The 21,437-nt window shown below is 41.5% G+C and overlaps 1 protein-coding gene across 1 annotated transcript in view; it reads right to left on the minus strand.

Annotated features, from left to right (window-relative positions):
- The window catches only part of fbxo32.S (F-box protein 32 S homeolog), a 29,598-nt gene extending 9,392 nt beyond the window's left edge, over positions 1–20,206 (minus strand). The window contains exons 1-5 of the mRNA XM_018223935.2: positions 19,975–20,206; positions 15,328–15,437; positions 13,388–13,437; positions 11,418–11,510; positions 75–168 (exon numbers count right to left, since the gene is read on the minus strand). Of these exons, the coding sequence (XP_018079424.1) occupies positions 75–168; positions 11,418–11,510; positions 13,388–13,437; positions 15,328–15,437; positions 19,975–20,087 (460 nt within the window). The 5' untranslated portion in view covers positions 20,088–20,206. The remainder of the gene's footprint in view (positions 1–74; positions 169–11,417; positions 11,511–13,387; positions 13,438–15,327; positions 15,438–19,974) is intronic.
- Positions 20,207–21,437: the final 1,231 nt, after the last annotated feature.

The following is a 21,437-nucleotide window of genomic DNA, read 5'->3' on the forward strand; positions in this document are numbered from 1 at the left end:
TGGTCACACTAACTAAAACCTGATTGAAACAATGTTTGTTGCCACCCAAAAAAAATGATGACGTTAGTTCTTACCTTTCTGGACAACCTTTTCCAAAATGTTCATGTAATTTTTCTGTGCGATGCCACTTAGGGACGTGAGCTGGGACTTAGCAATCAACTCCAGGAGCTGCAGAAACACAATCCATTCCGGTGGGTTAGAGTAAGAAAAGTCCACATCCCTTTTGCAATGCCTCATTATTGTATTGTATTGCACATCTGCTGCAATTCTGTATTCAAACAGAGGCCAATTCTTGGCAAGATTCAGCAGAGCATCCCAAACACTAGGGCTTCCCTCTTGGGTGAAGAAGAGGACGAGGCCCCACCTGATGGCAGTTTAGAGTGAAATATGGAGTTAAATGCTTATAGAGTTTCTTGGATATAGCTGTTACAGCCTTGCTTGCCTAGATCTAGAACATTGGGGTATGATTGGGATATGGGGTATGATGTACTGCAAGAGGGGCACTAACCCAGAAAGGACCTCTCTAATAGATGGGTGTAAACACGTGGAAAGCAGATTGTATTCTTCTATACAGGAGTGTTAATCCATTTCCCCAATAACAGCCCAGTCACTCGCAGGCAGCTGATCTGCAACACTTGTCCCTGTCACTCTACTCTGTCACCGGGCAGATGACAGTTGCTAAGCCTGACTCAGCATTACTCACGAGCTGCCTTTCCACTTTACCTGCCAACATACTGCCCATGCCCATATCAACTGATTGTAATAACAAACACACAGCACAATATCACTCAATACAATTGAGACCTTAAACCCGATTAAATTAAAGGGATACTGTCATGGGAAATTTCTTTTTTTTTTCAAAATGAATCAGTTAATAGTGCTGCTCCAGCAGAATTTTGCACTGAAATCCATTTCTCAAGAGCAAACAGATTTTTTTATACTCAATTTTGAAATCTGACATGGGGGCTAGACATTTTGTCAATTTCCCAGCTGCCCCAAGTCATGTGACTTGTGCTCTGATAAACTTCAATCACTCTTTACTGCTGTACTGCAAGTTGGAGTAATATCACCCTCTCCCTTTTCCCCCCCAGCAGCCAAACAAAAGAACAATGGAAAAGTAACCAGATAGCAGCTCCCTAACACAAGATAACAGCTGCCTGATAGATCTAAGAACAACACTCAATAGTAAAAACCCATGTCCCACTGAGACACATTCAGTTACATTGAGAAGGAAAAACAGCAGCCTGCCAGAAAGCATTTCTCTCCTAAAGTGCAGGCACAAGTCACATGACTAGGGGCAGCTGGGAAATTGACAAAATGTCTAGCCCCATGTCAGATTTCAAAATTGAATATAAAAAAATCTGTTTGCTCTTTTGAGAAATGGATTTCAGTGCAGAATACTACTGGAGCAGCACTATTAACTGATTCCTTTAAGTACAGAAACATGCATTAGGTCAGGGGTCGCTAAAGAGAGAAGTTTGGAGGAAAATATTTACTTACATTTGGAAAAAAAAGTTAACATTTTCCCTAAGAAGGTACAATAAAATGGTTTGTTGTTCTAGTCACAGTGAGCAACAGTCCTGTCCTGCTTTATGGCAGAGATTCCAGGTATTTGTTCACCTTCAAATCATCTGTTAGTATGCAAGTGAAATCCCAAGACAATTTGCAATTGGTTTTTATTATTTGTGGTTTTATTTATTTCATTATTTAGCTTCTTATTCAGCAGCTCTCCAGTTTGCCATTTCCGCGTGTGGTTGCTGGGTCCAAATTCCCTTAGCAACCATGCATTGATTTGAATAAGAATATGGCATATGAATAGGAGAGGCCTGAATAGACAGATGAGTAGTAAAAAGTAGCAATAACAATTAGGGGCAGATTTATCAAAGGTTGAGGTGAATTTTCAAAAAAATCGACTTTCGAGCTATTTTTTGTGTACTTCGGATAGGGAATAGTCCAAATTCGATTATCGAACTTTATCATGTACTGTCTCTTTAAAAATTCGACTTCGACCATTCGCCATCTAAAAACCTGCCGAATTGCTGTTTTAGCCTATGGGGGACCTCCTAGAACCTTATTGTAATCAATTGGTGGAAAATCAAAGTTTTTCTGGGGAAAAACTTTGATTCAAATTCGATCTAATGCGCTATTAATTCAATTCGTACTATTCGAATACTGACCTATTAGATCGAAAACGGACCTATTCGGCCCAAAAAAAACTGTGACTTAAATATGCCCCTAAATGTGTAGCCTTACAGAGCATTTGTTTTTTTAGATTGACTCAGTGACCTGCATTTGAAAACTGGAAAGAGTCAACAGAAGAAGGCAAAAAATGAAGGTCAATTGCAAAGTTGCTTAGAATTAGCCATTCTATAACATACCCAAATATTGGCTTATGGGTAAGTCCACACAGGGAGTTTTGGGGAGATTTGGTCGCCTGGCGACTAATCGCCTCGTTTTTGCTGCGACCAATCTCCCCAAACGCCTTCCCTGTTCCTGTGCCGGCTAAAATGAAAAAATGCCGGTGCTAATCACACGCAGTGGTTATTTTTCCGAAGTTCGGGCGACTTTGGAAAACGAATCGCAGGAACAGGGAAGGCATTTGGGAAGATTGGTTGCCGCAGAAACAGCGTTTTGGGGAGATTTGGTTGTCTGACGACTAATCGCCTCGTTTTTGCGGCGACCAATCTCCCCAAACGCCTTCCCTGTTCCTGCGATTCGTTTTCCGAAAGTCGCGAGAACTTCGGAAAACGAACCGCCGTGTGTGATTAGCGCCAGCGTTTTTTCATTTTAGCCGGCACAGGAACAGGGAAGGCGTTTGGGGAGATTGGTCGTCGCAAAAACGAGGCTATTAGTCGCCAGGCGACCAAATCTCCCCAAAACTCCCTGTGTGGCCTGACCCTAAAGGTGATCCACCCCTTTAAAGCCCGCTGTTTACATCTCTCTCTCTCGACAGCCTCAGAACAGATCAATGATCAGATTAAAGTGATATTTTATCATTGGAAGGATTAAAGGAGCCAGAAAGCAAAAAAAAAAAAAAAAACAGATGTACTAGGGTTTTAGTGCCCAATAAGTGTCTACAAGAAGAACAGTCTCTGCGGAACAACTAATAGAAAACGAGTGCTTAAATAGATTTTCTTGGTTCTTGGAAGGAGCGAGCCGTTCCACACAACATTTCTACACAATGAAGAGACTAGTGAAACTAAGTCTTATAGACACACAAGTGTCCAATGAAAGATCTGCATTAATAAATTATGTGCAAGGGCAGCCATGTTGCATTCTCTCTTTAACTGTTACTAAACCCTTTATTGGTCATATAAGACTGTGCTTTTATTTTTGTTGGTTTAATTGCTGGCAAGGTAGAATACTACAGCTAAAATCAGCAACATTGCAGCCCACAGTTAGGGCAGATTTATCAAGGGTCGAATTTTGAAATAAAAAATACCTCGAAATTCGACCATCGAATTAAAATACTTCGACTTCGAATATCGGAGTGGAAGGATTTTTCACCGAATTTGGCCATCGAACGATCGAAGTAAAATCAATTGAATTCCCTCAAATTCACTTTGACCCACAAATTCACTTTGATTAAATTTTTTCGAATTCACTTTGACCCTTGATAAATCTGCCCCTAAGGGCAGTGAATTCGAGGGAATTTTCGAAGTAAAAAAAATTCGAAGTTTGAAGTTTTTTTTTGGATACTTCAACCATCGAATAGGATACTATGACTTCGATTCGAAGTAAAATCGCTCGAATATTCGACCATTAGATAATCGAAGTACTGTCTCTTTAAAAAAACTTCGACTTCAATACTTCGCCAAATTAAAGCTGCAAAAGTGCTATTTTAGCCTATGGGGACCTTCTACAACCATTTTGTAAGTCTTTACACATCAAATAAAAATCCGTCGATCGATCACTGAAATCCTTCGAATCGTTTTTGTTTGATCGCAGGATTGGCAATTTTACTGAAAAAACTTAAAATTCGAAGTATTTCTAAGTTTTTTGTACTTTGAAATTCGACCCTTGATAAATCTGCCCCTATGTGTCAGAATTTATTTTTTGTTTAAGGCACAAAGAATAATAACAGGAAGTAAACAATACATTAAAGGAGTTGATCATCTTTGAGTTAACTTTTAGTATGATGTAGAGAGTGATATTCTGAGACAATTTGCAATTGGTTTTCATTTTTTATTTTTTTTGGTTTATAAGTTATTTAGCTTTTTATTCAGCAGCTCTCCAGTTTGCAGTTTCAGCAATCTGGTTGCTAGGGTCCAAATTCCCCTAGCGACCATGCATTGATTTGAATAAGAAACTGGAAGATGAATAGGAGAGACCTGAATAGAAAGAGGAATAATAAAAAGTAGCAATAACAATAAATTTGTTTTTAGAAGGGGTCAGTGAACTCCATTTGAAAGCTGCAAAGAGTTAGAAGACAAAGGTAAATAATTCGAAAACTATAACAAATAAATAATGAAGACCAATTGAAAAGTTGCTTAGAATTGGCCGTTCTATAACGTACTAAAAGTTACCTTAACGGCGAACCACCCATTTAAAGGATAAGTAAACCTTTAAAATAAGTGAATGTAAAATTGATGAGGGGGCTATTCTAAGCACTTTTGCAATGTACTTTTATTATTTATTTTGTTTTTATTCCAAGATATTAAGGGATACATGTGCTGTTAATATGAATGGATTTTGTTTTAACAGCGCCACCTGCTGGTCAGTTTCCCACCAGTCTGACCACCAAGTAGTCAAGGAAGTTGTCAGGAGAAAGAAAGAGGCTGCTCTGATGTTCTTCTGCTTAGGAAAAGTTTGAGAAAGGTTTCTAATTTTTACCTCAGCAGAAGAACTTCCTTACCACTTACAACGTGTTTATTATTATTCATAAACAAGTAAATACTGGAGCAGTACATAAACAAAATTTCAAAAATTGAGAAGAACTTCCTTGACTACTTGGTGGTCAGACTGGTGGGAAACTGATCAGCAGGTGGCACTGTTGTAACAAAATTCACTCATAGTAACAGTACATGTATCCCTTAAAAGGGATACTGTCAAGGAAACACATGTTTTTTTTCAAAATAGTGCTGCTCCAGCAGAATTCTGCACTGAAATCCAATTCTCAAAAGAGCAAACAGATTTTTTTATATTCAATTTTGAAATCTGACATGAAGGTAGACATATTGTCCGTTTTCCAGCTGCCCCCAGTCATGTGCTCTGATAAACTTCAGTCACTCTTTACTGCTGTACTGCAAGTTGGAGTGATATCACCCCCTCCCTTTCCCCCCAGCATCCTAACAACAGAACAATGGGAAGGTAACCAGATAGCAGCTCCCTAACACAAGATAACAGCTGCCTGGTAGATCTAAGAACAACACTCAATAGTAAAAACCCATGTCCCACTGAGACACATTCATTTACATTGAGAAGGAAAAACAACAGCCTGCCAGAAAGCATTTCTCTCCTAAAGTGCAGGCACAAGTCACATGACTGGGGGCAGCTGGGAAACTGACAATATGTCTAGCCCCATGTCAGATTTCAAAATTGAATATAAAAAAATCTGTTTGCTCTTTTGAGAAATGGATTTCAGTGCAGAATTCTGCTGGAGTAGCACTATTAACTGATGTGTTTTGAAAAACACATGTTTTCCCATGACAGCATCCCTTTAAGATACTTTTTTTTCCCGCAAAATTCATTGCCAGTGTTTTTCTGTTGGGATAGCCGACACCATTACATCCAAGAACATTCCGTCAGCAGAACATTCCTTGTCCTCTGCAGTGACTCAACATTAAGTTAAGCACAGAGATGCCTGGCAAGCCTCAGGTTACACGTTATTGATCCTCGAGTGTTTGGACTCACTGATGTGTTGTGTCCCTCCAGCACCTGCTGCACCGATACGGATTCAGGCCACTGTGATGATACATTTACACAAGGGCAGTATCTTATTCACACGAAGAGAACCTACAAATATTGTTTTTAATGTCATGTAACTGCCCTTTAGTCCTGTTCTGCCTCTAGGCTATAAATATATCTTCTATCTGGTTTCTAGGGTCAGTGACCCCAGCACAAAGACTGATCGCAGTTAGTGTTGTTATGTTTATTACTTTACTTTCTATTCATCCTGCAAGCTGTGGCGTGGTTTCTACCCTCACTGACCCTAGCAACCAAATGTAAGAATTGAAGAAACAACAGGGACTTGAAAACATGAAGAGCAGCTGCAAAGCGTCTGAGACAAAATACTAAGTAAATGAAAATTTCAGCTGAAATCATATTGGGGGAATTCCACAGCTGGGATGTAAATATGCCAACTGGCTTTCGTGGGAAAAGCGTTTCAGACTTCACCTTTAGGGCTAGTCCACAAGTGGAGATTCGGGGAGAGTTTGTCGCCTGGCGACTAATTGCCTTATCTTTTGAGCGACTATCTCCCCGAACTGCCTCAGCGTTTTCCCCCATAGGCTAGAATGAAAAGTCGCCTGCGCTAATGCACATGCGGCGATGCGTTTTCAATTGTCGCCCAAAGTTGCCTCAGTGAACGATGAGGCAGTTCAAGGAGATAGCCGCTCAAAAGACGAGGCGATTAGTCGCCAGGCGGCAAAATCTCCTCGTGTGGCCTTAACCTTAAGGTAACAGAACGACCAATTCTAAGCAACTTTTCAATTGGTTTTCATTATTTATTTTTTATAGTCTTAGGGTCCGATTCACTAATTTCCAGTGAAGGATTCAAAGTAAAAAAATTTCGAATTTCGAAATGTTTTTTGGGCTACTTCGACCATCGAATGGGCTACTTCGACCTTCGACTTCGAATCGAAGGATTCAAACTAAAAATCGTTCGACTATTCGACCATTCGATAATCGAAGTACTGTCTCTTTAAAAAAAACTTCGACCCCCTAGTTTGCCATCTAAAAGCTACCGAATTCAATGTTAGCCTATGGGGAAGGTCCCCATAGGCTTTCCTAAGTTTTTTTGATCGAAGGATATTCCTTCGATCGTTGTATTAAAATCCTTCGAATCGAACGATTCGAAGGATTTAATCGTTCGATCGATGGATTATTCCTTCGATCGTCTGATCTGCGCTAAATCCTTCGACTTCAATATTTGAAGTCGAAGGATTTTAATTCCCAGTCGAATATCGAGGGTTAATTAACCCTCGATATTCGACCCTTAGTGAATCGGCCCCTTATAGTTATTTGCCTTTTTCTTTGCAGCTTTCAAATGGAAGTCGCTGATTCCCTTCTAAAAAAAACAAACGCTCTGTAAGGCAACAAATGTATTGTTACTTTTTATTACTGATCCTTCTATTCAGTCCCTCTCCGATTCATATTCCAGTCTCTTATTCAAATCAATGCATGGTCGCTAGGGGAATTTCGACCATAGTAACCAGATGGCTGAAACTGCAAACTGAAGAGCTGCTGAATAACAAGCTAAATAACTCAAGAACCACAAATAATAGAAAATGAAAACCAATTGCAAATTGTCTCAGAATATCCCTCTCTACATCATACTAAATGTGAACAACCCCTTTAAGAGAATGTTGTCGGTCCCAGGGGGGATTATGGTAGTGACAAAAATGAAACGACAGGGCTGCCCACTTGTATGCAATGTGATGACCCTGGACAATGGAATAATAAAAACACGCAGGTGAAGGTTTACTTCTACAGGTTGGGGGTCTATGGGGTGGTCCTTTAGCCTAAAGCTGGCCATAGACGCAAAGATCTGATCGTACGAATCGAGGATTCGTACGATTTTCGGAACGTGTGTGGAGAGTCCCGACATTTTTCGTCCGGCGGAGATCGGTCGTTGGGTCGATTGGACAGGTTAGAAAATTCCTGTCGGCTGCCGATAATATCTCTGCGTGTATTGCCGATCGTACGATTTTCAGTGGGAGACTGTCACCAGCTTTGGTTGGACATAGATATCGTACGATTGCTGTCAGGGGCAGAACATTGCTGATCTGTTCTTTAACTAATCTGACTGGTAAGACTTTGATCTGAAAGGTTAGTGGCGGGTCGGGAGATGGGAAAGTCCGATCGTACGATGATTCGTACGATCGGATCTTTGCATCTATGGCCAGCTTAAGATTTCCTTAAAGGACAGGCCCACTCTTCAGACTAATTTTCCTCCACCCTTCACTCACTCTGTCTATTCTACTCTCTTTCCATATCACCTTCTACTTTTTCTTTTTCGTCTTCTTTGCCCTCATAAAGATATGGGGAGTGATCACGCTATAAGCATCCAAGTGTCAGCAGCACAGAGCATGTGCAGTGAATCAGCAGAAAAGAAGATTGGGAGCTACTGGGGCATCTTTGGAGACACAGATCTTTACTGCTAAAGGGCTGTGGTTGCCTTGGGCTGGTACAGAAGCACAAAACATCATGTACAAAATTTCTAGCTACTTCTTTAGTTAAGCTTTACTTCTCCTTTAAAGGGCATGTAAAGGCAGAAAAATAAAATCCCATTTTTACTTTCTTAAATGAAAAAGAAACCTATCTCCAATATACTTTAATAAAAAAAATTATTTTTATAAGAAACCTGACTGTATGCAGTGAAATTCTCCCTTCATTTACTGCTGTGGATAGGAATTGTCAGACGGTCCCTAACTGCTCTGCAGGGAAACAATCATACTTATGTACAGCAGGGGGAGCCCCCGCCTTACTTCCCAGCCATGCAGAACTGAAGCAGCTTTGTTTATGACGATCCCTAAGCAGCCCAGACCACACTGAGCATGTGCACAGTCTTAGTCTTGCAAAGATGTTTAACAAAGTTACAAGATGGTGACCCCCTGTAGCCAACTTTGAAAGCATAAATTATTTGTTTGATTAGGCTTGTGGTGCAGTAAGTTCATGTTTATATTTAATATGCAAAATACAGCATTTCTAGCCTTATTCTATTTTAGACTTTACATGCCCTTTAAAGGCATAGGCTTGATTCAGCCATATTGTTATCTTGCATGGATTAGGAGCAATTCGTTTATATGCATACTTCATGGCTGTACGAGGCGGTTCTGTAGCGTGTAGCATGCATGTAAATGAAATGCAAATTAGTTGTGAACGATTTTGATTTAATAGGTGTTTGCCTTTAAACTGATGAAAACACCAGCACAACATGATGAAGCCTTGCTCTGCCCCTTAGTGTGATTGATTCAGTCTTTGGCTTTTGTGCTGTTGCCAGAGGCTCATGGGATCCTTTGCTTTGGATCAGTGTTTGGATAACTCACAAGCTTTTACTTTTGCCAATGCTGCATTAAGACAATACGCAAATCATGTATTCCTCAAGCCTGCCAGGACTAAAGGTAAATATTATTGCAAGGTTTTATGTTCCCCGGAGCCAAATAATCACATTTCGCATGATTTATATGCAAGCGCACGGAGATGCTGGGAATCACAGTAAAACAATAGTTATGAAGTTCAAGTTCTAAGGCTGGTGCACTCAGACGCCTGGTTTTGCAGCTACACAAACAACATTTTCTGCAGGTCACCTGTTGTAATTTCTGTAGCAGGGTGAATATTAAAGGGGAACTTGCTTTGTGCCCCATCTGCCCAATACTGAGAGCCTAAGTCACAACAGCCTTATACAGCACTACATGTTCAGGCTGAACAGCAATTGTCAACCTACTGTATGTCCATCCGAATGTTCAGGGCTGGATTTATACTGTGGGTGCCCCTGTCCCCTCCCCTTCATTCGTGCACATGTGCAAAGTTTCATCATTGGGTCCAGAGGGCTTGGAATCAGCACAAGGGAGATTTTTAAAAACGATAATATCTCATAGAGAAAAAAAGGGGGATTGATCAATGCACATTCCCTGCTCCCCTGTCTCATAGGTAGGGATGTACCAAATACAGGATTTGGTTCGGTATTTGGGCAGGATTCGTCCGAATCCTTGTGCCTGGCCGAACCGAATCCGAATCTTTAAAAGCATGTGACTTGTCGTCACAAAGCAAGGAAGTAAAACATTTTTTAGCCACGCACTTCGTGTGAGCCTCTATTTTTTCCTCCCCCTCACTGATTTGCATATGCAAATTAGGATTCGGATTCAGTTCGGTATTCGGCCAAATCTTTCACAAAGGATTCTGGGGTTTGGCCGAATCCAAAATAGTGGATTCGGTGCATCCCTACTCAAAAGTAATCCAATATCTATGCAAGTGCATGTTTTTACAACAGGGGTTTTTATTTACAAAGTTATGATCATACAATTGGTAAGCCATCATACCATGTCAAGGTAAACCCCATGTGGTGGTCCCTAACTATTTACCGAAGAAGATGGCTGCTGCGAACTCCGATGCCCTGAATCTGCCCCGAGGGGTAAGCATACCTCCCAACTGTCCCTTTTTCGGAGGGACAGTCCCTCTTTTGACAGCTCAACCCGCAGTCCCTCATTTGTACTGGAAAGTCCCTCTTTTCTCTGCACTGAACAGCCAGAAAAAGAAACAAAGTTTCTAACTTAATTGGCTTTTAGCAGAGAGCCCAGAACAGCCACAGGTGCAAATAAGATACTTTGTAACAATTTTGAGACACAAAAACACAGTTTAGATAAGGAGAAATATTTTCGAACTTTCATAATCTGCCAAATTTTGTAAAACAAACATGGTAATTAGGGGGTATGGCCACAGAAAGGGGCGTGGTCTAAAAATTGCTGCGCTACATGCGGAAAAAAAATTTTTGTCCCTCTTTTTACTTCCAAAATGTTGGGAGGTATGGGTAAGTAAAGAGTTAGGGGCATTTACCCCGGGTAGTAGGCATCTAGGCTAGGAGGGAGGGGGGGTCTATGTAATGTTGGAGGGTAGGGTTTTTTTTAATAAGGGGTTGAATTCTCCTTTTAAAGAGAGAGACTGCCCAAACCAACACCATTTTTAAAAGCTGTGGGACCACCATTTATAGGGACGGGTGTAGGGGTACTACAATCACATGGAAGCTTGGCCTGCAGCATAACTGCTAGAATTCCGGCAGAATAACTGCTACAATACAAAATGCAAAAAAAGGGGAGCACTCCAAGGCTAATTAAAACTATATTAAAAACAACGGAAATACTACTGATCTGTCCAAATGAACTATAAACAAAGAAAAAGCAGGGGAAATTGATCAATGCACATTCCCTGTCCCGTCTCATAATTAATGCAGTATCTATGCAAATGTTTACAAAAACAGGGGGTATTCGTTACAAAGTAATGATCACTTTTTCTCTGTTTTTTTATTAGTTAATTTGGCCAGATCAGTAGCAATTCCATTGTATTTAAATATATTTTTACTTCGCCTTTGTACTATATCTCATGCCACCCCCTAAAATCCTGCCTAAATCCAGACCTTTGTGGCCTTTCCACAAATCCGGGTCTGCAAATGTTCAGCTGGCAGTGCCCCCCAACAACCCAGCCTTGTGTTTTTTCTTACCACTTTACAAACACACACCATGCTGGGAATGGACACTCACCCGAACCACATAGTTGAACTTTCTGGAGTCGTGGATAGCACTTGAAAAGTCCAAGCGATTGAAGGCTTCCCCAAGGGTACAGTAGCCGTGCCTCTAAAAACCACAAGAACAGGAATTAGATTGAGCGAATATTCAAATGAATGGGTGAAAAAAAAAAAAACGTATTAAAGGAGAAGGAACGGTGTTTTTACTTGGGGGTGCCAACAGTTAGGCACCCCAAGTGATTGTATCTACTTATCTTACACACTGCACCAGCCCGGGGTTATTCCAGCGAGCAGCATACAAGAAAAGGGATATTGGGCGCTCAAAAGGATTTCACAAGGGCAGCCAAAATTAAAGTTAAAAGTATAATACTTGTATATTCATTAAAAAAGGAACAATATATCCATTGGTCTGATACTACTTTTGTATGCTTCTGGTTTATTCACTCCCTAAGCTGAGAGGCTGCTGCACTTAGACCACCTGTTCTACTGTTCTACTGTTCTACTGTTCTACGTGGTGAGTGATCAACATATTTTGTGTCCTGTGCCCCTTTTTCTTCAGGGGGATTCTTCCAGCGAGCACCACAGAGCCATCCTCTTCTGCGCTCTTCAAATTTCCCAGGGCAGACGCATGCGCAGTAGAACGAAATAGGCAACTTCTTTGTTCAAGTTCAGCTTTTTCCCTTGACTGTGAATGCGCAGCCGTAAGAAGAAGAAGGAAGCCGATCGCTCCGTGGTGCTCACTGGAATAACCCCGGGCTGGTGCAGTTTTCTCCTGATAGGAGCACTGGCCCAGGATGTAAGTCAATACAATCACTTGGGGTGCCTAACTTTTGGCACCCCCAAGTAAACATGCCTTTCCTTCTCCTTTAAAGGGGACTTGTCATCCTAAGAAATAATCCCAAATTATTTTCTATCATGTTATTAGCAAAATAAAATTTCCTTACACTACATTTATTATTTACATTTTTTTTTCCTTCAGTCTTGTATTTACACAGTCACAGCAAGCAGGCAGGAGCCATTTTGTGAACACTGTTATTAAAGTGGTGGTTTGCCTTCAGACAACTACCGTATATACTCGAGTATAAGCCGTCCGAGTATAAGCCGAGGTACCTAATTTTACCTCCAAAAACTGGGAAAGTTTATTGACTCGAGTATAAGCCTAGGGTGAGAAATGCAGCAGCTTCTGGTAAGTTTCAATCAAAAAATTGAGGGTTTCTCCTCCCATTGGAGCGACCACTCTTGGACGCCGGCGAATATTCTTGGAGACTATTCTTGGACGCCGGTGACTATTCTTGGATGCCGGCGACTATTCTTAGGCGCTGGCGACTATTCTTAGATGCCGGCGACCGTTTTTGCGCTTGACCCGAGTATAAACCGAGGTAGAGTTTTTCAGCATATTTTGGGGGCTGAAAAACTCGGCTTATACTCGAGTATATACGGTATTTCACCAGAAATAATGACTTTATCCAATAACTTTCTATTTTCTATGTGTGACCATTTTTCTAATTATTGAAATGTAAAGTGTAATTTTTCACCTTATAAAGGAGGGGTGGGGGGCTTAGTCGCCCAGGGGGGGAATGAAAGGAGGGCAGTGACATGTAAGAATTGCCGAATGGAAAGTGAAAGTAATTGACTCAGGCATAGAGACAGGGCAGGTAATATATGATTGACAGCTCAGATATTTAAACACCTTTATAACAGGTTTGGATGCTTTAATGGAAAAAAAGAATTTGGTTTTCATGTTTAATTTGCAAAAAAATTGTATTATACCACTTTTTATGTTTGGGTGACAGGTCCACTTTAATACCTCCCGTTTATTTCTATTAAGAAGGGATAGTCCCAATTGTCTAACTCAGGTAGGATGGGGGGCCTGGAGGCATTGCTGAACATACCAAGGCACAAGTATCAATTTAAGGGTCACTTGCATTAATGAGTGAGTACAGAGAAGCAGAGAGCTCACATCACATTACAGAAGGAGAATCTTACCTCTTTGGTGCTCCCTTTGTGCACGTAGATCCATTTCTCCTGGTGGAGATCTGTTACAAAGATAACAACAGGTGCAAAGTCAGGATCTCATCCCGTAATAAACTGGGCACAAGTGTAATAGTTACAACCAATTTGTAGAGCCGGCACACAAATAAAGGCAATCTTCCCAGGCAGTAGAATTCAGTAAAAATATTTATTATGTCATCATAAGGCTGATGATGACATAATAAATAGGGATGCACGAATCCAGTATTCGGTTCAGAATTTTTCAGCAGGATTCGGCCGAATCCTTGTGCCTGGCTGAACCGAATCCTAATTTGCATATGCAAATTGTGGGGAGGGCGGGATTTCATGCGACTTTTTGTTACAAAACAAGAAAGCAAACCAATTTTTTCCACTTTTTCCTCTCCCACCCCTAATTTGCATGTGCAAAAATTGGTTTGCTTTCTTGTTTTGTAACAAGAAGTCGCATGAAATCCCGCCCTCCCCACAATTTGCATATGCAAATTAGGGTTCGGTATTCGGACGAATCTTCCAAACTGGATTCGGGGATTTGGTTGATTCGGTGCATCCCTAAAAATAAATATATTGTACTGAGTTCTAGTGCCTGTCGGAAAATTGCCTTTATTTGAGTGCCTGCTGTACAAATTCCTGGTTGTGACTGCTCACCTTTGCCAAAGGCTCAGGGCAGTGTATCTGGGCCTCTTCCACTACTTGGTGAGTTACTTTTACATTGCTGGACCCTTTCTTCTCTGTTTATACAAGTTGAATAGTAACATATTTAACCTGCAGCCTATGGCTAGTGATGAAAATCAACTACCTGGTAGGGATAGGGGCTGCAGGCTGGACATATACTGTAAGTAATGGGAGTAACATCCCCCCCCCCAAAGCATTCCCTGTGGTGGTGGGTGCTATTTAAATAACCTTAAATAGCAAGTGCTTATTTTTGAATTTATGGCATTAAAGGGGTTGTTCCCCTTTAAATTAACTTTTAGTATAATGTAGAGAGTGATATTCTGAGACAATTTGCAATTGTTTTTTTTTTATTCTTTGTGGTTTTTGAGTTATTTAGCTTTTTATTCAGCAGCTCTCCAGTTTGCAGTTTCAGCAATCTGGCTGCTAGGTTCCAAAATACCCTAGCAACCATGCATTGATATGAATAAGAGACTAGAATATGAATAGGAGAGGCCTGAATAGAAAGATGACTAATACAACGCAGCAATTACAATCATTTTGTAACCTTACTGGGCATTTGTTTTTAGATGGGGTCAGTGACCCCCCATTTGAAAGCTGAAAACAGTCAAAAGAGAAAGGGAAATAATTTATATAAGTATAAAAAAATAAATAATGAAGACCAATTGAAAAGATGCTTAGAATTGGCCATTCTATATATACATACTAAAAGTTAACTGAAAGGTGAACCACCTCTTTAAGGCAAGCGTTAGTTGCTTAAAAACCAGGTGTACTGTCAAACAGAGCCTCCTGTAGATTGCAAGTCCACATAGGGCTACCAATAGCCAATCTTAGCCCATAATTGGGATCCTCAGGAACTTTTTGCATTATGCTTATATTGCTCTCTGACTTTTTACATTTGAATGTGGCTCATGGGTATAAAAGGTTGGGGACCCGTGACCCAGGGGAAGAGCAGCCCAAGGAATTCCAATGACCCGATACAACATCTCAGTCCATCAATTGTCCATTTTTCCCTGAGCAGAGGCTGAACTTCTAAACTGATCATTTTAAAGGGCCACACACACATAGATCACTTCATAGAGGAAGTTCCTGATACACATTGTGCTTTTAGAGCTACTTTAGAGTGTTTTGTTGGCAAGATAAATGTTTGCCCAAATCTTATCATAACTAGCCCTCTAGCTGCCCCGCTTTGAAAGTAGTAAAATGCTGTGAGCTTATGATCCTTGAGAGCAGAAAGTGATACTCACACTGTATCTTGGTGTTGTTGTTTAACAGATCCTTCCTCCTCTTTTTCACAGCAATGTCGTAATTCAGATTATTCAGGACGTTCTCTTTATTATTCTCAGTGTTGCAATAGCTGCAGGAACAGCGAGGAAAGGACCGTTACTGATTGGTCCCAACACAGGGGGAATAAAGACATTACCTCTCTTATCAGTGATCTTATATATCAGTACTTTGTGTTACTTATCCGTTATCCTTTATCAGAAATCAAGAAAAAGTGAGCACATACAGTTAGGCCCATAAATCTTTGGACAGAGACAACTTTCTGTACATTACCACAATGAATTTTAAATGAAACAACTCAGATGCAGTTGAACTACAGACTTTCAGCTTTAATTCAGAGGGTTGAACAAAAAGATTGCATAAAAATGTGACGAACTAAAGCCTTTTTTTAACACAATCACTTCATTTCAGGGGCTCACATGTAATTGGACAAGGAACGTAACTAAAGAGGGGCGGGCCCTGGTGCGGGACGCGAAGTGGGGCCCCCCTCCGTACGCAGTTTCCTAGCCGGATTCCAGTGGCGCGCACGCTGCCAGGGGGCCCTGAGGGGGTATGGACCCTGGCCCAATCGCACCCTTTGCACCCCCGGTAGTTACGCCACTGAATTGGACAAATTAAAAATCTGTTGTCTTCAACAAGTGAAATGCAGCTCAATTGGGTTCAGATCAGGTGACTGATTTGGCCATTCAACAATATTTGACTTCTTTGCTTTAATAAACTCCTGGGTTGCTTTGGCTCTATGTTTTGGGTCATTATGAAACGCCTCCCAATCAATTTCACTGCTTCATTGATAATGACATAACAAAGGAATTGCCCAAACCTGCCCATGAAATAACCTTTGAGTCAATTGTCCAATTGCTTTTGAGCCCCTGAAATGAAGTGATTGTGTTAAAAAAAAATATAGCTAACATAGCTAAATTAAAATATAACCTTTGTTAAAACTACTAGATGAAAAACAAATGTTCAGCACCATCACACCACAAAATATGATACAAACTCACTGCACATCAACATATATACTAAAAAAAACGTATGAGATGGAAAGTGGACGCACACTAATTTTCTGTCTGGCCGGTATGTGTTTAACCACTTCAATTTGGAGTGTGTTCAATAAATTTTGAGAGCCCCCCTACCTTCCATTCTTTCCCATTCGGCAAAACCTGCCTGTCGATGATGGGAACAGGTAAGAGCTGGTCTCACCACCGCCCACCTATGCCGCCCTACGCATTTTGCCGTGTTACCGGCTTCAGTAGGGGCATAAGTGGTAGGGATGCACCGAATCCAGGATTCGGTTTGGGATTCGGCCAGGATTCTGCCTTTTTCAGCAGGATTTGGATTCGGCCGAATCCTTCTGCCTGGCCGAACCGAATCCTAATTTGCATATGTAAATTAAGGGTGGGTAGGGGAATCACGTGACTTTTCGTCACAAACGAAGATTTTTTTCCACTTTTTCCTTTCCTGACCCTTGTTTACATATGCAAATTAAATTTGCATATGCAAATTAGGATCCGGTTTGGTATTCGGTCGAATCTTTCACCGGGGATTCGGCCGAATCCCAAATAGTGGATTCGGTGCATCCCTAACAAGTGGTGTGCGCTCGTTTATTTAACGATAAAATATGTCCACTTCGGTGTCCTTTCAGGCGCGGTACTTCCACCGTTATCTACTACACTTATGGTTATGCCGTATGCACGGAAATGCGTCATCTGTCCATTCCCATCGCAGACAGGAAGGTTTCACCGAAGTAAAAATAATGGAAGGGAAATATGTGAGAAAGGTTTCTATTGTTTTCCTAAGCAGAAGAACATCAGAGCAGCCTCTTTCTTTCTCCTGACAACTTCCTTGACTACTTGGTGGTCAGACTGGTCAGAAACTGACCAGCAGGTGGTGCTGTTGTAACAAAATTCATTCATATTAACAGCACATGTATCCCTTAAAATTTTAGAATTAAAGAAAAATCAATAATGAATGTACATTGCTTAGAATAACACTATCACCAATTTTACATTCACTTATTTTAAAGTTTTACTTATGATTTAATAAATCTGCCCCTAAGAGTTAACATAAAGTTGAACTATGCTTTTAAGCTCATGTTTTGCAAACCTGCTCCCTAATTACAGCTCACGTAATGAAGCAATAGTTATATATGTCAAAAGCCACATGACTTCCCGAAACGAGATACACAAGGACACTAATAAAGTGACGTCAAGTGCCCATTATGCACCCTCAGTGGCACAGTTTGTCCTTTAGATTCATGTGGGACTAAATCCTAATGTACAGGTCAGGCCACGGGACCTTTTCTCACACTGCACGTCCAATCAGAAGAGCCCCTCTTGCCGGGAGTTCCTGGGAGACTCATGTGGATCTACTCTGCTCAATGTTTGTCTTTCCAGCAGCTAACACTTCAAAGTGTTACACTTAACATAAACCCGGCAGCTTTAAATACAACATGGTTTTGCAGCAGTCACTCCAGACCCCCCTAGTGTTTATCCCTCACAAGAAATATGGGACAAACAAACACTGAAGCGCAACACCACACACTCACATTGGTCACATTTATCCACAACATGACTGACACTTAGAATTTGGCATGTGGCCAGCAACACTAACGAGGGTTCCGGAACTTTGTTTTTACAGAAACTACAAGGAACATATCCTGCTCCTTATTTATGTTTGTCCATGTGTCTTTCCCTGGACATTTAGTAACCTGCACAATGAGAGGGAAAGTGACATCAAAACATCAGTTGTTTGACATCTCTGCCCATAACAGAACTGGGATACGGTAGATAACAGATAAGTACTACTATAGTTTATATAAACAAGCTGCTGTGTAGCCATGGGGGCAGCCATTCAAGCACAGGATACACAGTAGATAACAGATAAGTACTACTATAGTTTATATAAACAAGCTGCTGTATAGACATGGGGGCAGCCATTCAAGCACAGGATACACAGTAGATAACAGATAAGTACTACTATAGTTTATATAAACAAGCTGCTGTGTAGCCATGGGGGCAGTATTTCAAGCACAGGATACACAGTAGATAACAGATAAGTACTACTATAGTTTATATAAACAAGCTGCTGTGTAGCTATGGGGGCAGCCATTCAAGCACAGGATACACAGTAGATAACAGATAAGTACTACTATAGTTTATATAAACAAGCTGCTGTGTAGCCATGGGGGCAGCCATTCAAGCACAGGATACACAGTAGATAACAGATAAGTACTACTATAGTTTATATAAATAAACATATTTTTTCATATTTAATTTTGAAATCTGACATAGGACTAGACATATTGTCAGCTTCCCACAGTCATGTGACTTGTGCTCTGATAAAATTGTCACTCTTTACTGCTGTACTGCAAGTTGGAGTGATATCACCCCCCCCCCCAGCAGCCTAACAACAGAACAATGGGAAGGTAACCAGATAACAGCTCCTTAACACAAGATAACAGCTGCCTGGTAGATCTAAGATCATCACTCAATAGTAAAATCCAGGTCCCACTGAGACACATTCAGTTACATTGAGTGGGAGAAACAACAGCCTGCCAGAAAGCAGTTCCATCCTAAAGTGCTGGCTCTTTCTGAAATCACATGACCAGACAAAATGACCTGAGATGCACCTACACACCAATATTACAACTAAATACACTTGTTGGTTCAGGAATGAAATTTTATATTGTAGAGTGAATTATTTGCAGTGTAAACAGTGTCATTTAGAAATAAAAACTACAGCATAAAAATCATGACAGAATCCCTTTAAACAGATCACTAATTGGTACTTTAGAGTGCTGTCCATTGATTTATATTGTTGTAGTGCAACCAGAATTTCGCTCAGCACCTGGACAGAACAATAAGAATATGTATCCCCGCAGCAGACGCATTAGTTGTTGTGCACTCTGGCTGGGCAATGAGTCAGGTATCCAGGCTACTTGCCAACAGACTCTGGAGCCCCCACTGCAGGGACCTGACAGCACCCAAGTCACATGCTAGGCATAAATAATAAAAACAAAGTGTATTTTTCCAGCAGTTCAGATGGCAGCAGGGGGAAGTCGATCCCTCTGGAAAGCTCTCGGCCAAGTGCTGTTTACATTCCCTACGGATCAGTTTCACCGGGGGAAGAAGCTCAAGGATTAACAACAGGCACCGGAGCTCCCTTCCCACCTGAGGCACCTTGGCACTGAAGGGATCAGCAACGAGGATGGGAAAACAATGGGGTCGCGATAAAATTCCATATACTACAATGGGATATGGTTTAACTGTTTAATGCCAGAGCTAAATGAATGCCTTGTGGTGACTAAATTGTTACTGTTATTATTACAGGTAAGACTGTATGGAGGGGTTTGTAGAGCATCGTGGAGACTGAATAGTAACCCCTTGTGTGCCATGCTATATCTTTATTATAAGCACAGGGACTGCTGTATGTATGTATGTGTGTGTTTGGGGGGTCAGACAATGTGACCACCCTGAACTATTAACCCCCTGTGTCCCAGCAGTTGTGGGTGGCAGTGCAGAGGGATGTGTATATATTTGTGCTCCTCACTCACCTGTGTATATATGTGTACCACTCATTCACCTGTATTTATATTTGTGCCTCTCACTCACCTGTGGATGTCACTGATAAAATGACTGTGCTCCTCTAGAAATCTCTTCCAGCCATCCCCAGTCTTCACCCAGCTCTGCCCAGGGGACCTCCAGTCCTGTCCTAGGAAAGGCATAGTGGCCAATCAGATTGTGTAGGTACAATGTCTGTGCACTTTTGCTGCTCCAGCTGTTGCTGCTGCGATCTGCTCAGTGCTGTGTGTCTGACGCCTCCTTCCCCTGCTGCATTATTTATAGCTGGGGCTGCTGCCTTTGTTGCCGGAAATGTGAGACGCTCCTCCCAGGGACACGTGGCTTTTGTTTATCTGCTGCTGAGCATTGTGATTGCACAATCCCTATGTCAGTGATCCCCAACCAGTAGCTCGTGAGTAACATGTTGCTCTCCGACCCCTTGGATGTTGCTCTCAGTGGCCTCAAAGCAGGTGATTATTTTTGAATTCCTGGCTTGGAGGCAAGTTTTGGTTGTATAAAACCAGCTGTACTGCCAAACAGAGTCTCCTGTAGTCTGCCAGTCCACATAGGGGCCACCAAATAGCCAATCACATCCCTTATTTGGCACCCCATAAACTTTTATCATGCTTGTGTTGCTCCCCAATTCTTTTTATTTGTGAATGTGGCTCAGGGTAAAAAAGGTTGCGAACCCCTAGCCTAGCACAATGTCACCCAGGGTTGGACTGGCCCGGTGGGACACCGGGAAAAAACCTGGTGGGCCCCGGCCCTCATGGGCCCCTTCCGGGCCAAACCCCCTCTCCCAATCTCCTGGCCCTACAAAAAGACCATTTGGACCCCAAGCACTGGTACACGGGGGTGTGGAGAATCAGAACTGAAGCCTATATAGGTAAGTGGGGAAATCCACACAAAAACCGTTAGTGGAATAAAACAACATTTTTGTAAATTGACACTACAATCTCTCTGGTGCAGGGGTCCCCAACCTTTTTTTACTCGTGAGCCACATTTGAATGTAAAAAAGAGTTGGAGAGCAACACAAGCATGAAAAATTCCATGGGGATGTCAATTAAGGGTTGTTGTTGGCTGTTTGGTAGTCCCTTCATGGACTGGTAGCCTACAGGAGGCTCTATTTGGCAGAACACCTGGTTTCTATGCAACCAAAACTTGCCTTGAAGCTGGGAATTCAAAAATAAGCACCTGCTTTGAGGCCACTGGGAGCAACATCCAAGGGGTCGGTGAGCAACATGTTGCTCGCGAGCTACTGGTTGGGGACCACTGCTCTGGTGCCTGCTATAGCCTCTGCACTACTGCTTCTGACTCATGAAACAATGTAGCAAAAGGTACGGGGGGGTGAGCTGACCTGCTTCATTATTTCAAGAGTCAACCACAAAATAGACAAGTGATAAAATGTTTAAAGCTATTACAGTAGAACCCCCATTTTATGTTTTTCAGGGGTGTAAAATCCAGGAAAATGTAAAATCAGGGAAATGTATTATGCCTAATATATAGGTGGGACC

This window comes from Xenopus laevis, chromosome 6S, assembly GCF_017654675.1.
Source record: "Xenopus laevis strain J_2021 chromosome 6S, Xenopus_laevis_v10.1, whole genome shotgun sequence".
NCBI classification, from domain to species: Eukaryota; Metazoa; Chordata; class Amphibia; order Anura; family Pipidae; genus Xenopus; species Xenopus laevis.